This window comes from Phoca vitulina, unplaced genomic scaffold (assembly GCF_004348235.1).
Source record: "Phoca vitulina isolate PV1807 unplaced genomic scaffold, GSC_HSeal_1.0 scaffold11, whole genome shotgun sequence".
Taxonomy (NCBI): Eukaryota; Metazoa; Chordata; class Mammalia; order Carnivora; family Phocidae; genus Phoca; species Phoca vitulina.
This window is the reverse complement of record NW_022589714.1, coordinates 27,433,672-27,451,485: the sequence shown is the minus strand read 5'-3', so window position 1 is coordinate 27,451,485 and position 17,814 is coordinate 27,433,672. Positions and strand designations below refer to the sequence as shown.

At 39.5% G+C, this 17,814-nt stretch overlaps 1 protein-coding gene across 18 annotated transcripts in view; it reads right to left on the bottom strand.

The window, feature by feature from the left end:
• Positions 1 to 17,814, bottom strand: part of DST (dystonin) — a 470,596-nt gene that overhangs the window by 338,802 nt on the left and 113,980 nt on the right. For 3 of the 18 annotated variants that reach the window (XM_032409599.1, XM_032409601.1, XM_032409602.1), the window contains exon 1: positions 14,065 to 14,387. The exons of 13 other annotated variants lie outside the window; for them this stretch is intronic. In XM_032409599.1, coding sequence (XP_032265490.1) covers positions 14,065 to 14,155 — 91 coding nt within the window. In that variant the 5' untranslated portion in view covers positions 14,156 to 14,387. Of the gene's footprint in view, positions 1 to 14,064; positions 14,388 to 17,814 lie in introns of those variants that run through there. 2 more of the 18 variants (XM_032409607.1, XM_032409608.1) reach the window with 1 other exon arrangement.

The window sequence follows — 17,814 nt, the reverse complement described above, 5'->3', positions numbered from 1 at the left end:
TTTCTCTAGACTTAAGTTTTCTCAAGGATAAAATGAAATGACAGAAAGTCAGCACACTCAGTGTTTCTATCTTTTCCATTCCAATTCTCAAAGATGGGCAGGTCGGAAAGTAGAATCAGGGTTAGATGCAAAACTATCCAATAGCTCTGTTACCTTGGGAGGCAGGGAAGAACAAGGGAAGGGAAAAACAAATCTAAGCAGCTTAAGCAATCCCCCAGAATGAAGATGCTTCAAAACTGAATACCACAATCCTTAGTCCTGAGGTTGCAGCTCCATCTCAGACTCAAAATACGGCCAACCAGGAACAGTTTGTTCACATTCATTACTGAAGTGAAAAATTAAATGTACCACAAAAGAGATCTTCCATTTAACCAGAGATGGAAGGAGGAAGCTCGAAGGAGACAACATTTAGGCCTTTCCTCAAAATTATGTAGGGGGAGAGGTGCCCAGGTGGCTCAGTCGTTAAGCGTCTGCCTTCGGCTCAGGTCATGATCCCAGGGTCCCGGGATTGAGCCCCGCATCGGGCTCCCTGCTCAACAGAGAGTTTGCTTCTCGCTCTCCCTCTGCCCTCCCCCTACTCGTGCTCCCTTCTCCCTCTCTCTCTCAAATAAAATCTTTAAAAAATTTATATATGGTTATCATTTAACTAAAAACAAAAGAAACACAGACCTAGCCATGCAAGAATAACACATAGTGACAGGGCAGATGACAATTTAAAAACTTCCAAAAAGAGGGGCGCCTCAGTGGCTCAGTCGTTAGGCGTCTGCCTTCGGCTCAGGTCATGATCTCAGGGTCCTGGGATCAAGGCCCGCATCGGGCTCCCTGCTCCGTGGAAAGCCTGCTTCTCCCTCTCCCACTCCCCCTGCTTGTGTTCCCTCTTCGCTGTGTCTCTCTCTGTCAAATAAATAAATAAAATCTTTAAAAAAAAAAAACTTCCAAAAAGAGCTCATTTGCACACACCTGAAGGCACCAAGTTTACATATCATTAATGCAGGTGATGAGAATGAAAAAACTTATAAAAATATGAATTTCTTCCAAAGTTCTACTTCAGTGTTACAGAAAAACCTAATCCTCCAAAGTACTGCTTAATTCAGCACCATTAATAAACAGTAGGCTTGAAGATTAGCACAAATAATGAAATACAAATGCAATCAATTTCAACCTATATCAAGAGCCCTGAAGGCATTTAAAAAAGGTTTTCAGGGGCGCCTGATTGGCTCAGTGGTAGAGCACACAACTCTTAATCTCAGAGTTGTGAGTTCAAGCCCCATGTTGGGCTTGGAGCCTACTTAAAAAACAAACCAAAAAAAGGTTTCAAAAGGAATCAATAATAGTTTTTGAACAAAATAAAAACCATGAATATGCTGATCATTTCAAAAATTTAAAATGAGATAGATGCCATAAACAATAAATAGAAAATATGTCAGAAAGTGATGTCAAGGATAAATAGATCATATCGGTATAAAGCGATACATTCCAACTCAACAAAAACATAAAAGACCACTAACTTTTTTCTATCTATTACCTTAAGGATCTAACATACTTGCTGGCACACAAAAGTACTCAATAAATGTTTTTCAAATGAATAAATGATGAATTACTTCATTAAAGCAAGTATTATAGAATGATAAGAAACCTTAGCAATCATTCATGTTAATTTATAAACCCATCCAAGTCTAGTTAGTTAGCATAAGAGTCAAGAATGGAAACCAGATTCCTGATTATTAGACCTTGCTTCTTTACCGTCGAATTTCTAAAATTCAGAGTGACTAGAATTTTTAAGTTAGATATATATATAACTCAAGAATCCACTCAATCATGAATCAGGCAGTACCTTAAAACAGTTAATTGTTAAGTGACTTATATAATCCATGATTTCTTTCTTACCTTGAAAACTTTTATTTTTGAAGTTTGCAATTAGGTCAAAAGATATCAATGTAATAATATTCACCAACACCCACCAGGATACAAAACTGCTTAAAAGGTTTCATGACACTGTTTATTCCACTACATAATGGAATACATGCATGAGTCATTAAAAATGTTTTGAAATAATATTTAATGGCATTAGAACATGCCATGATATATTAAATGAACAAGCAGGATACAAAACTTTACAGTGATTTTTAAATGTTCTATATTAAGAAAAGAAGAGAAATGGAAAAAGATAAGCAAATACGTCTCACTACATATTATTTTTTATTCATATTTTGTACATTTCTTTATTTTCCAAAAATGTTAGTGAGTTTGTATCAGATTTTTCTTTAACATTCCCCCAAGTACTTACACAGTTCTTCCTTTTCCATTGAGTAATACAGAAATTACACCTTTAGTCAACAGGATAGTGCTTCTGTCGAAATGTTAAACCCTGTAATTTTAAAAGCTGCTTCTATTAACAACGGAAATAAAGGATAACGGAATTTTTCCCTCAAGTAACTAAATCCTCAACAGCCAGCAACAGAATTTCTTACTAAGGTTTATGGATTATAGACAGCCCAAAACCACGTTAAACAAAAAGTTTATGGATTATGGGCAGCCCAAACTTACATTAAATAAAAAGTAAAACAAAATATGGACATCTACCAATCCCAGGATATATTCAGTGGCTATTTACTTAAACAGAGAATATTTACTTCTCATTAGATATATTACTTATAATTTATACTATTAATGATAACTTTGTTTACTAAGATGGGCCACAATTATCTATAGTAGAGTACTCTCCTGACCAGCTGTCAGAGGACCAAGATTCTAATCTCCAGTCAGCCACTGAATCACTGCAATCATAGGAGCCTTGGTTTCCTTGGCTATAAAATAAGGGCACTGGCTCTTATGTTACTTGTCTGAGAGAGTTGTTATATGAATCAAATCATGTCATATATGTAAAGATAATGACAAACGCAGAAGATGCTGTACTTATTATATCATCAACCTAATCCAGAGTTTCCTACACCATGTTAAGTGTCTCATTCAATCTTTACATTTGCTGAAACCACACCTTAAAGTAATTTCTCATTATTAAATCCTCAGATTTGATAATATATATGTGGGTATTAGCAGAGTTCTTAAAAATAGAGGATAAAATTTTCGACTTAACACTGATACCTAAAAATGAAACTTGTCTGGTTTAAAGTATTGATTAAATCATTATGATAATACTTTTCCTACAATGCAGAGTGAACGAAACATGAGGTCATATTGTCCAGATGAAATGGTAAGGTGGAGAAAACCTTCTGCTGACACTATCCACCCCCCATACAAACACCCCTATTGAAATTCTGCTTTCCTTCAAATAGCCAACCCTGCTAATAAAACCCTTGGATGCTCAGATTCTTCCTCTTTTGTGGCCCTACTTATAATGAGCAGAGCTGGTCCACTTTCCTCACCAAAATGTGCTCTTTGGGAAGCTACAGTCCTATAGCCCTATGTTCCTCTTCTTTCTGCAGGCCCTAGTTCCTTTGCACATTTTTGAAGCGTATGATCAGTAGGTACTTAGAATCAGGGGAGCCTGGGTGGCTCAGTCAGTTAAGCGTCTGCCTTCAGCTCAGGTCATGATCTCAGGGTCCTGGGTTCGAGCCCCAAGTCGGCCTCCCTGCTCAGTGGGGAGCCTGCTTCTCCCTCTGCTCTCACCAGCAACCCCCCCCCGACCCAGCCCCTGGCTCATGCTTTCTCTCTCTCTCTCTCACACATATAAATAAATAAAATCTTTAAAAATAAATAAATATTTAGAATTCAATCACATATTCCAATTTGGTGAAGACCAATTTCTCCTGGCCCCAAGAGCTTCGTCCCTTCCCAGTTCTTCTAGGCATACACTGATTACAAAATGTGATGAAGTTGGAGGAGAGTGTATGTTAATGGTGATTTGTTCACTTCAAGCATGGTATCAATTAATTCCGAATTAGAAATATGAGGTTGGAAACAATGCAGCTTGTTTTCAAAGAAATGTTAATAACAAAAGTATTTCATTCTATTTTATTATTTTAATTCTACTGAGGCACAAATTTAAATTTCTGTATAGTGTTCTAATTGGAAAATGATGAAGACTAAGTACATCTCTGTTTTTCCACAAAGAAAGCACAGTATCCTCGCATTTTGCTTTCTGTAACTTAGAATTCTTCAATCCTTCTTTCCCTCCAAAATTTTTCAAAGAAAAAATATACAAATTATATACAGTAGCTAAATTGTTATTGCTTCTGAGATTGCTTTAAGGATAAAGTCACATTGCAAATATATTCATAACCATAAGCCCTCACTTAATGGGATTATAAAATCCACACTATATGCAAAATCAAACTCTGAATTTCAATTACTCAGGTTTTTTATCTACTATTTTCAATATTCTCTAGTTTCTGTTATGTAGATAAAATTATAAAGATCACAAAAGGAACCACCAAATACTCCTTTAATCATTCACCTTCTTTCCCCTAGCAAAGGTAGTCAGTGGTGTTCCAGCATTCGTAAATGTTCTCAATGTGTGGCTCTTCTAAAATACGCTAAAGGCAAAATCAGGTAATCTTGTTCTTCCTCTTAACTCATATGATTTTAAAACTCAAACATGATCACTTTGGTAAAAGCACTGTCTTCAGTCTAAGAGACAAAAGTAAAACTTTATGTTCTTAGATATCATATACATTATACCATTATACCCAGCCTATAATCAAATTGCCATAACAAAAACTTGATAAAAAAAAATTAAAACCAACAACTATCTATCTAACCCTACTTCTGATTACATTTTAAATAAGTAATCCAATATCCTAAGAGTTTAACTTTCACATGTTTTGCAGGACATGGACTACTAATTTCAGTTTATCCTTAAAATAGAACAGTTCAACTAATTTTAGACTCAAGTGCTATAAAGCATCATAGCTGCCAACCAACTGGATACCTGAATCTCAGCAGCAGCATATGCAGATATACTAAGCAAACTGTCAGATAGCTGAACTCTGGGCTGCCGCATGCAATCCTATGAAGTAGCTGTAACAGTCAATGCATGTACCCAAAACAAATTAGTACTTAAAAACAGTATGACCAGATGAAAGAAAATAGTCAGGGCCTTATTTAAATAATATCTATAATGTGCAATGGTTTAAAAGTGTCAAAAGGAGGTAACAGTATAAAAAATTATTAACCATTTGCAAAACACATATCTGATATAAGATTATTATCTAAAACATACAAAGAATTCTTAAAACTCAACATTAAGAAAACAAATAATCCAGTTAAAAAGTGGGCAATGGGCGCCTGGGTGGCTCCGGTGGTTAAGTGTCCAACTCTTGTTTCGGCTCAGGTCATGATCTCAGGGTCGTGGGATCTAGCCCCGTGTCGGGCTCTGTGCTCAGCAGACAGTCTGCTTGAGATTCTCTCCCTCTCCCTCCCCCTCTGCCCCACCCCCTGCTCGCTCTCTTTCAGTCTGTCTCAAATAAATAAATTAATTTAAAAATATGTGGGCAAAAATCTGAATAGAACCTCACCAAAAGAGATAAACAGATGGCAAATAAGCATATAAAAAGATGTTCCACATCATACATCATTAGGGAACTGTAAATTAAAACCATTCAATACCACTACACACCTATTAAAATGATTAAAATCCAAAATACTGACAACACCTGCTGCTCATGAGGATGCGGAGCAACAAGAACTCTCATTCATCACTGGTGGGAATGCAAAATGGTACAGCCACTTTGGAAGACAATTTAGCAGTTTATTACAAGGCAAACAAAGCCTTACCACATGATCCAACAGTTGTACTCCTAGGTATTTACCCAAACGAGTTGGAAACTTATGTCCATACAAAACCCTGCACACAAATGTTTATAGCAGGTTTATTCATAATTGACAAAATTGAAAGCAAGCAAGATGTCCTTCAACAGATGAGTGGATAAACAAACTGTGGTACATCCAAACAATGGAATATTATTCAGCAATAAAAAGAAATGAGCTCTCAAGCCATGAAGGGACCTGGAGGAATGGTTATCAATTGATATATGAATCAAATCAAGTCATATATGTAAAGATATGACAAACATATAAGGTGCTGTACTTATTGTTATCAATTATAACAAATGTACCACACCAGTGCAAGATATCAAAAGGAGAAACTGTGAAGGGAGGGGAGAGAGTATATGGGAACTCTGTACTTTCTGCCCAATTTTTCTATGACCTAAAACTGCTCTCAAAGTAGACTATTCACTCAAAAAAATAAAAATAAAAAAGGCTATTGGCCTAAGAGGCGCCAGGGACTTGAGTTCTTGGGTCTACCTCATTCACTGATGGTCTACGTAATCTCTACTGCTCAAAATACTTCATATGCACTACTCTCTCCGACTATCATGAACCCAGTGAGGTAGACCTGATGCATCATACCTCACTGGCTTAATGAAGGTAGTAAAATAAGCCACCAAGTAGTAGTATTCCATACCAAGAATCAAGAATACAAATTGTTACACTGGCATGGCCAGATGGAGAACTCAAACACTGAAAATAAGGGCATGTTTTAATTCACTGGGACAATAGAATCTTTGTATAATGCCTTTAATACCAGGATTCACTGAGAAATATTTTCACCCACTAGAGAAAAATCAGGACTTTGTCAATTCCCTTTGACGATTCTTTCCAGGAAACATTTCAGGCATGTATCAAAGCAGCCACATTCACTGGTGACATTTACAAAACTTAATTCTTTTCAAAATCTTCTCAACCAAAATACACACTAAAAATGTTCACATTAAAATTTTATTTTCCTTCCATGGATATCTAATAATTAGAATTTATAATCCAGCTAAGATATAAAAGTTCAAGCTCCAAAGTCTATTTAACATTTGAATTGAAATAAATCTCTATAAATTTTTAAACTATTAATTTTAACTTCATGCATCCATTTAACACATCTCAAGCAGTCCTCGTATTAATCAAAATCATAATCCTAATAAAAAATATTCATAAAAACAACTTCTGCAACATTTACCAGTCAATGTAATGAAATTCAAAATATATAGTTTATGTCAAATATACACTTTATGTTCAAATGCCACAGACACCACTTATAGCTATATGATCTCAGGAAAATTAACTTCTCTAAGATTCAATTTCCATATTGGTAAAATGGTAGTAGTTGTAGCCAAAATAAAGAGTAATGAGAATTAAAAATGATACATATATACTTCATTAGCAATACCCAGCACTGTCCAGTATATAAGTAGGTGTATAAAAGCTGAACCCATAAACTTAAGGATGGCTTAGGACTTACATGATCATATAACCACTGAACTTCTTATATAACAAACAAAACTGACTCTACAAATCTCAAGTTTATGTAGGAAAAAAAGAGGTTTTTTAAATAAAACCAAATGAAAAAAATTATTGAAATATATTGAAAGATTTGTTTTTTAATCTTCTACAAAGGATCTTAAACCATAATTTTATTTGCTTAAAGAAAACAAATTCACTGCTGTAAGATACTACAAATCCTGTTCAGAGGATTCCCAACAAGATAAGCTATTACTTAAGGAGCCCTACATTAACTAGAACATTCTAGTTTTCTAGGTCATACTACTTGCTGTATTTCCAAGGTCAAGCAAAACAACATTCATTCCATTTCACTACCAAAGAAGGTCTAACAATGATTAATATTAAAAATTTATTTCGAAAACATTTTCTAATGAACACACTACAAATTTTTTTACACAAATTAAAAAGAAAATACTCCAAACTTCTTCAATACAACTTCAACAATGGAAGCTGCTGTGCCCCTTCCTGTCTCCACACTCAAAACCAACCAATTAGCCATCCTGTCAATTTCTATCATTTCTCCTGAATCAGCCTTCCATTCCAACTACCATAATTTTACAACGGCCTCTCAACCTGTCTACCTGCTTCCTGAATCTTCCTTTCCAGAGTTATCTCCCTAAACGCTATTCTCATTGGTAACATCCCACTGAACATCATCAGGGTTCCCTTCCCTACCTACGGAATAAAGCCCAAACTTCATCCTCAGTGTGGCATTCAAGGCCCTTTTCTATCTGGTCCAACATTACCCTCCATATTTACCCATTTCCATCTTCCTACAACCTCTATGCACTCCCGTCTCTAAAACTTACTGTGCACGTTAGCCAAACATTCAAAATGGATTCTGTGGTTATGCTAATGAAATGGTACTGTCACGCTAGTCTCTCCTCTTGAGCTTTTCTCCCTGGTACCTTCACCTTCTCACGAGGTAAAATCCCATTTGACCCCAAGTACAAACCTTTCCCCAACACCCAACCCAAGCAGAATTATTTGCTTCCTCTTCTACAAGAGATAAGAGTAGGTTGAAAAATAACAGCAAATAAAACTGCATTAAAGAAATAAACCAAAAAATAAATAAATAAAAGCCTTATTTGATCTCTTACAGAAATAATGATGTACTTCAGCAGATAGCTGCCTGAAATTCCTCTTCGGAAATAGGTAACATGTGATGCCTAACTTAGTAAGAGCCGGGCAATGGACACAAAAGTCTTTCTTTCTCAAAAGCCATTATAGACAGAAAAGTCCCATGTAACAGAAGCACCCGAGTTTCTTTTTAATTAATAAGAAATACTAGGGGCGCCTGGGTGGCTCAGTTGGTTAAGCGACTGCCTTCGGCTCAGGTCATGATCCTGGAGTCCCGGGATCGAGTCCCACATCGGGCTCCCTGCTCGGCAGGGAGTCTGCTTCTCCCTCTGACCCTCCCCCTCTCATGTACTCTCTCTCTCTCAAATAAATAAATAAAATCTTTAAAAAAAAAAAATAAGAAATACTAAACATTCTAAACTACAAATCTCATTCAATTTGTTCATCAGACATAGACAGTCAGGTAATCTTATACATTTTTATACTCAGTTGTGGAACTAAAACAGAAAGGAACCACACGACAGACTAGATACTCCATCTTTTTGTCACCTCGATAGCTTCAGATGTTTTTATAGTCTCCAATTTCCTGAAGACACTTTGGGCAAACAGTCCAGCTCCCCAAAGAGCCAGGCTCCTGGGCTCACATGACCCAAACACAGAAACACAGAAGCTTCTTTGCCTGGCTACAGAATAACCGTAAAACAATAAATTGTCCCTACTGCCTCTCCTTCTGTGTCATTTATTGCCTACAATCATCACTGAGCCAGATAATAAGCACCTCCAAATGGCTCAAATAAAAACTTTTTCAAAAGCACAAAGCTTTTTTAAAGTCCCTGAGCAAACAAATGTTGAGATAACCACAAAAGTCTAAGTCAGAACAAAAGAAACTAAAGGAGCATCAGTCTGCTATTTGGGGTTCAAAGTTAAATTCACTAACAATATCTAATAACTGCTTACGTTCCTGGACTGATATGTGTTTCTTATGGGATGAGGCAATGAGTAAATTCTTTGGCCAATTTAAATCCTAATTATTTGGGAAGAAATTACTTTTAAACCCATGGTGTAACATAATAAAACATTCAACCAGATCGTTTTGAAAATCCTCAGAGACTTCAACGGAGCTTTCAGATATTCTCTTAAACTTTAGCAAAGTCAAATATATTGCGTTAAGGTCGTTAACACGTGTCCAAACTTTAAGCTTCCACTTTCAGGGCAGATACTTTACCCTCTGTGTGCTAAACACTGGTGGGTTGCAAACCCTATATCCGTTTTTGCCTCACTCTTCAACCAACAGCACTTCAGCCGCGTTCAAATGGGTACTTTCCTAGTCTGCTATGCAGACAGTAGTGGCCCCTTTAACACTTCTGGCCAATGAGACACTAGTGAGAGTTGCTAAGTGGGCTTCTAAAAAAGCTCTTTAAAAGGAGGCTGACTCAACTAGTTTGCACCTTCTGTCCTTTGTCCTTGCAATTCCTCTTCTTCTCTCTTTTTTTAAAGATTTTTAAATTTATTTATTAGCGGGGGTGGGGGTGGGGGTGGGCAGAGGGAAAGACACAAGCAGACTCCACTCTGACTGCGGAGCACCAGGTGGGGCTCAATCCCAGGTCCCTGAGGATCATGACCTGAGCCGAAATCAAGAGTCGGATGCTTAACCAGCTGAGCCACCGAGGCACCCCTGTAATTCTTCTTGCATCTGGAAGTAAGACACAAGGGCTGTAAGAGGAACAGCCATCTTGTGATGACAGAAAGACATCTCAGTGGCTGAGCGGCCCCTGAGAATTGGCTAAGCAGCAGTACAGAAACTCGGGTCCCACTGGCAAATAGAGGTACCCTACAACCCTGGTCTGCCTACCTGCCTACCACAGCTTCTCAGTACCAGAGACAAAGAAACACTACCGTCTGTTTTCTGTTACAAACAAACCAAATACAACCTTCACTAACTCTCATTACCAGATGAAGCGCCTTTCATTTGTTAAAAGAAAAAGCCCAGACTAATGCTGTTATAACTAACTACACTAAAATACTATCATGATGCAGCACAGTTAAAGTTCACTGATTACACAACTATTACATTAAGCCATGAGCAGAGCATGAGCAGATGAAATCTGAAATCAAGTTTTTGCAGAATCCTGGAAGCCAAGTGAAAACCACTGAGCAAGATCATCCAAGACTACACAGTATGAAGGCGGGGGGAAGTTCCCAGAAACCTTCACACTCCAACTTTCAATACAAATGGCACCAGAGTTGGTTCACACAGCAAAATGACAGGATTTTTTACAACCACACATCTATGCAGGCCATAAAACTGAACTGAAAATGAAAACTACAGGTGTAGTGGTCCTAAGTCCCTTTGGTCACCAAGCACATAGGCAGAATTACATAGCCCTGAGAGAAGGGACTAAAGCAATTACTCAAAGTTTCCATGGAAAACAAACAAAAAAATTTGCCTTTCTTTCTAAATAATCAAAGAGGATTTTTTAGTGATGTCCTAGACAAGTAACAAATCTGCCACTCAGCTTTGACAGAGAATGGTAGTGAAATACTTTTTACAGTTGTCTGGGGATAACTGATTAATTTCCAGATCAATGGAAAACATCCGTTTTGTTGGACTGAAATAATTTATCTTCTTTTTAAATTAAGTCTAAAATGTACAAAATAAAATTTATTGGGTTCACATTAATGATGTCATTTTCACACTTAACAACCTTTTCAAAAAGTGTGTTGAGAAAATTAAATCTTCCAATGACAGAATTAAATAGCAGAATTTCATAAATTCAAGTGACAGCTAATATTAATAATATAAAAATAATTAAAATAACAGTATACAGGTTAGTTTCCTTACACTGCCCAAAAAAAAAAAAAAAAAGAAACCACCAAGAGGGATCATTCTGTCCTTTCATGCTAAGCTAAACATGTTTTGTATTTCCTGGTAAATACACTGGATAATCTAATATATATTAAAAAAGCCAATGACATGGGCAATTTCTAGCATAAACAATAAGTAAATATGTTTTATTTGTAAATAAATGCCTTTACTCACCCTGACTGTGCTATTAGCTGAAGTAATGTGATGTTTTTTTAATCAGATACCCTGAATATTCTGGCTATGAATATGTCTTATAAGAGGACTAGTATAAGAATCAGAGCACTGCACTCTTCTCTGCAGCAAGCAGCTCTTTCTGTGTTATTCTAATTCAGCAAACAGTTGCCTATTTTCACTCAGAAGTAAAGGACCAAAGCAAGACACAAGAATAGACCACACCATAAGTAATTAGGGCTCACTCACTTGCCACTACTCAGTTTTCTACAAAGGGCTAGGTTGGAAGTCCTTGCATAGGCCATCTGAGGACTAAGCCTAACAAAACTCAACTTCTAAATCCAATATTCATAACTGCTGACAGTATAGATTATTATAATTCTACGTTTCTGACAACAAATTTTGAATTTCTTCCAGCTGACTCCACCACTTAACACTATTCAACAGCTGGGGCATATGATAACTTGGCAACCTGATAATACTCTAACTGAATGCAAACTCATTCTGTAACCAAGGAACTTTGTCAGAAATAAAAATCCAAATAACCTCTCTTAAATTCAAATGGGAATGTGAAATGTTTGAACAATGCATGATTTCAGAAAATGAGCAACTGTACTTTGAAAGTTTAGTGAACTGACACTCCCTATTCAAAGCCTACAATTCTTTCCTGATTAGATCAGCCCTCGTTGCAAGTCATCAGGATAATAAGCACGATAGTGAAGTCATCCTATTGGATACTGATGGGAAATCATAACTGGCTTCAAAACACACTGGGAAACAATGAGTTTTCCAGGTCCCCAGCTTTACGTATAATACACTGGCCAATACTCTTTCTTTCCTTTCCAAAACTAAATGAAACATAGAACATCTATAAAGCCAAGTACAAATCGATGACCTAAGCATTTTAAAACCACAAAGAAAATGAAGGTAATATGACTCACTTTTTCAGTGAAATTTTGGACTGTAGGTTTGAAAAGTGTATGTTTAACTGCAATGATGATCATTAGGCTACAATTAAAATGAAGTGTAATGAGAACTGCAATGGCCTTCAGATCTTTTTATTTCCAAAGGCAAATAGAAGCAAGCGTTTAAAGAATATCTGCTTCCTCAAGACAAGTCAAAGCAGCACTTCAATTATTGTTTTCAAAGTCACCTGGAGACAAAAATTCATACAGCTATAATTTTTTTGAAAAGTATGAATGTATATACTTGAAAACTTTCAGACTTTTTTGCTTTTGGATTTTAAACAGCACAGGTGTGTGTCTTCAATAAGGTTTACTAATGTATATTGCAATAATTTTCATTTTTCATGTTCTGGAGACAACTGATTAAGAACCTTATTTTAAAATGTAAAGACAGACATAAACATGAGTAAATTACACATGCACACACACATAAATGCTACCAATGTGCTTTAGCCTAAAATACCATTGCACTTGCTCAGTGGCAGTATTACACACAATAGAGTCTTGGCACAAAGGAATTCTGATTGTGCTGTTTACAAAATTCTACACGGATTAAAAGAATGTCAACAACAAAACATGTTCTAGAAAGAGATAAAACATATTTCGGGGTGGATTTTGAGCATTTTGGAAATTTGGAATTTAATTGTTCAATTTAGGGTTTTATATTTCTACTTTCTGCTAATAGAAAACTATTAATGCATGCCATTTTTAACGATATAACTCCCATTCAATTTACATAAATAGAGTTTAAGACCAAAGCAAATATTCAAAAGGTGCAAAACCCTCTGTATCCAAGCTATGAATTAGGCCACTATTCACTATTAATATATTAAGGGTCTGTGAGCTAGCCTTGGGTGTGGAGTGTTTTTTGGTCTCCTTACTGTGTCTCTTGTCTGTACACACTGAGAAATGATTTCCAGAGACAAAAAGACCCTTTAAGATGAGACGATAAATAACTTTGTCTAACATTATATTTAACTATAAAGTCAAAGTAAACAATACTAAAATATGAAAAATTTATCAGGGTGGTACAGAATTTCCTGAACATAAAGAAGAGGCAGAAAAGCACCTCAAAATATACTGCTTTACAGTTAAATTTACAACAGACTCACTGACTTAAGGCTTTCATTCATCACACAATCAAGTAATTTTTATGATACATAAGAATAGGTATATAGTCACAAATCACAAACTTTTTTCAAATAAAATCATTCTAAGAAAAATGATTTGGTGATGCTCTCAGTGGTGAAACAGCCCATTTATTTAAGAACCCAAGAACCTTTTTTTATATGGTTAACCGATACCCCATGCAAAGCAAGAAAGAGCAGCAATGCCTCAGTAATCCCGTGGAGAATTAATCGGTAGCCACCCTCCGAGGAAGAATTATGATTATGCATAGTACTTAAGAGCTTCTACAAGGGAGAGAAAATGCAATGTGCTTGAAACCCAAACCTTTCCCCCACTCCACAGCCTATCCAAGGGCGTCTCCGGACCATCGCCCACCCCACCACCCTCTCTGAGTTGAGGTTACTAAATCCCATCCAAAAAACCCTGGTCCATTCCCAAGACTGGTCCAGACACCTGTTTACCTGTGCCCAAGCAGTAGTGGCTCTGGTTAAGCAAAGATAACGGTTACCCGGCTGATGCGTGCCAAGCCCCGCAGCCGGAGCACGGGAGGCCACGTACCTTTGTACCTCTCCAGGACATCCTCGTAAGCCTGGAGGTACTCCTGCTCCTCCACGTACAGGTAAGCAGCTGGCGAGAGGTACCCCGCCATACCGAAGTTTATCTAAGCGATGACTGGCCAATTCCCCTTTCCCCCTCCTAACCCCGGAGAGTATCGTAGTCAGCAAGACGCAGGCTTGAGAACTGGAAAAGCGGAAGGAGCGGCGGGCTGGGGGAGAGCGCTGAAGCCGGAGACGCAGAGCCAGGGGCGCAAGGGGGCGGTGGGCGCCGGAGCCGGCAGAGGAAACGCCCAGGCCCCCTGGCGGGCTGCGGGTGCTGGGCCGCCGCTCCGGGGAACCAGAGTCCCTCTCAGGTTTCAGCAGCAGCAAATCTCGGCGAGCCCGGGGGCGGCGACAAGCAGCGCCACGCCACGCGGAGGAGCCGGGAGCACAGTGGTGACGGGCGAAGGGTGGCAGGCGCCGGGACCCTCTGCGGCCAGCACGGCCGTCACCCTGGCCCTGCGCTGGGCGCCTGCTTCGGGCCCGGCCGAGGCCGCGGCGGCGGTGCGGGAGGACAGGCGTGCTGCCTCCGCCCGGGATGCTGCGCGGCGCATCTGCGGCATTTCCTGGCCGCCGCGCCGCAGACACTCGTCCGCGCCCCCGGAGAGAGGGAGGGGGGAAGGCGGAGGGCGGAAGGGAGGGGGCAAGCGCGGCGGTCAGCGCCCCGGCTGGCTCTGCTCCGGCCCCGGCGCGGCTCGGCCCCTCCCTCCCGGGCAGGGTCGAGCGCCCCGGGGCCCCCTCCCCGGCCCGCCCACCCGGGTCGATCTCACGGCCAAGCACGCCCACCCCCGGACACTGGCCGGCCAGCCCGGATCCCCAAGGGTGAGGTTTCTATTTGGGACCCACAACAGGTGCCTGGAAAACAAAGCCACAGATCGCGGTCACCAACGAACGCAGCCCCCCCCCCCACCCCACCCCTCAATGGGCTGAGCTGTCGGCGGTCTCCCCGGGGAAGGGATGATGGGGACAAGAATGGAAAATACTCTTCAACCCAGCTTATGGCACGGAGGACTCGGGTCACTCAGTGGCAGCACGGGGCGGGGAGGAACAGGGGTCCTTGCCCAGGGCACATCTCGGGGGCGGGGCGGCGGGGCCTCTGCAGGTGGCCCGGCGCGTCAGGGCCTGACAGCCTGGGAGCTACTGCGCCTGCGCGCCCGGCAGACCAGCCCTCGGTCCCTCCCTTCCGCCCCCCAGAGCCGGCCCGCGCATCTGCCGCTGCGCTCCTGGGAGGCGGCCACAGCCGGTCAGTTCTCAGTGCCCCCAGCTTACTTTGTCCCCTCTCTCCTCTTTACCCATTATTCATTCCACACAGTCCTGGTAGCCTCTGAATTTGAATAAAATGGATACAATTCCCTTAACTTTGGAATGTCATGTACTAAAGTGGTGAGTTTTAAGGGTCCAGGCACCATTTGGTACTCAGACGACGCGTAAATGGATGTGTTTAAGAGTACTGATTGAAGTCAGCATCCTGCCTCCTTACTAACTGTGTGACAAGGCCAAGTTACTTACCCTCTCTGGCCTCTCTTCATCAGTAAAATGGGGATAATAGTGCCTACCTTATAAATTTGCGGCTTTATACGTGTTAGCTATTATTATTAATAGATAAATCAATGCGTTGTTGACATCTGACTTGACAGCTTCACCTTCTGCCCACATATTCCCTCCCTATTTCTTCCTTTCATATGTACTGACCTTTTGTCCTTGATGATTTTTCTTCCCCTTTCAGTGTTGTGAATCTGGACCATTTTCCATTAACTCTTAGATGGGGATGAGTACTCCTAAAAAACTGTATACACTCTTGAAAAAAAACTTACTTGAGTTAGAATTGGAAATCTTTACCTCTTCTGAGCAACTGGCCTACTTTTGTTATTCCAAGCAAGACCGTTCTCTCTCTTTTCTATCCTGACCATTGGCTTATAATCTGAGTTTGAGCCCATGTCCCACCAAGCCCTTAGGATCACTAGTTTTCTTGCAACTTAGTATGCACTTATGTACATATTAGTTGATGAAGTAACAAACATGCCTCATTTGTGACACCTTTTTGAAATGAAAGAGTTAGCAATTAGATCCCTAAAAGTCATTCCATTTATAGACCACACACATACATGAATCTCTCTCAAAACTGTTTTGTCTCCTTTACAATGAGTAGGGTCATTGAGGGCACAGTCTGAGCCTCTATCAGAGACTGAAACCCAGTAGCATCCAGTTTTGTGAATATAATCAGTGCACTCTTAATTGACTTTAACTCTCCTTTTAAGGAGACAGTCGAAATGAACAGCAGCAGCATTGGGGGTTTTCTGTAAAAACAGCCTTTGCCCCATGCATTCTTGGAATGGTACTATTGGGTCAGTCTGCTAATAATAATAGTCTATTCCATAGGGAAGCAAGAGTTAAGCACAGCAGTTAAGAGGCTGACCTCTGGAGTTAAGAATGCCTGAATTCAGATCATAGATCCACCACTTCCTAGTTGTATGACCTTGGGAAGAGTCTCTTCCTCCCTCAGCAGATTTCTGGACTGAAAATGGAGAAAATAATTATACCTACTTCATAAGGTTGTTGAGAGACTAAATGAGATAACGGTAAGTGCTTATAAGAACATCTGACCATGGAGCACCTGGTGACTCAGTCGGTTAAGCATCTGACTCTTGGTTTCAGCTTGGGTCATGATCTCAGGGTCGTGAGATCAGCTCCATGTTGGGCTCCATGCTTAGCACAAAGTCTGCTTGAGATTCTCTCTCTCCCTCTGCCCTTCCCCCTGCTCGTGGTCTCTCTCTCTCAAATAAATAAATAAATCTTTTTAAAAATTAAGAGCATCTGATCATCAGCAAACTATCATTTATACAGCATTTACCATGTGCCAAAGAATTTGCGAAATGTTTTGCACTCATTACTTTATTTACTCACCACAACCATGACCCTTTAATAGAGAAAATGAAGCTGAGAAAAATTCAGTAAGTTGCTGAAGAAAATACAACTGGCTAGTGATAGAGGGAGAATTAAAATTCAAGTCTGCCTAAGTCCAAAGTCTGACTCTGCTTAGATCCTTCAATTCCAACTTTAAAGAATTTACATGGGACAAAAATCCATATTTTAAAATAGCACTGTCACCAACAAACCATGTACCTTTACAGGCACTTCAAGACTAAAAAACCTAACCTACTATATCCAGTAACTAAGAATAGCAGATCTATAGTTCTTAAGTAAAAGTCATTTATACAATGGGTATTATAAAGCCCCATTCCTTACACTTTGTCATCTTTTTCTCACATTGACCCTGAGAGATAGGAAAGGCATACAGTCTCCGATTTTAAAATGAGAACACTACAATAAGTGCAAAAGCACTTTTAAAATTGTCAAGTGTCAGACATGTGACATAAGACTCGCTAAAATGTAAATCTAATTATATCACTGCACTGCTGAAAAATCTTTCAATAATTCCCTATCACAGCATGAATGGTCCAATTTCCTCAGTACTGCACACAGGCACCTTTCCATTTCTGCTATTCTCTACCAAATCCCATCTTCTACTATGCATATTACTTGAAAGTTCCATATAAACACATCTCCCTCCCTTTGTTCTTGTGGTTCCATCCCTCTGAAGCAGCCTTCCCTTTCCCCCTATTCCCACCAAGCTCTTCAATCCTCACTTCAAGTGGCACTTCCCCTCAGAAGCCTTTCAGGAACCTCCCATGGCTCCCTTCTCCGTCCAAGT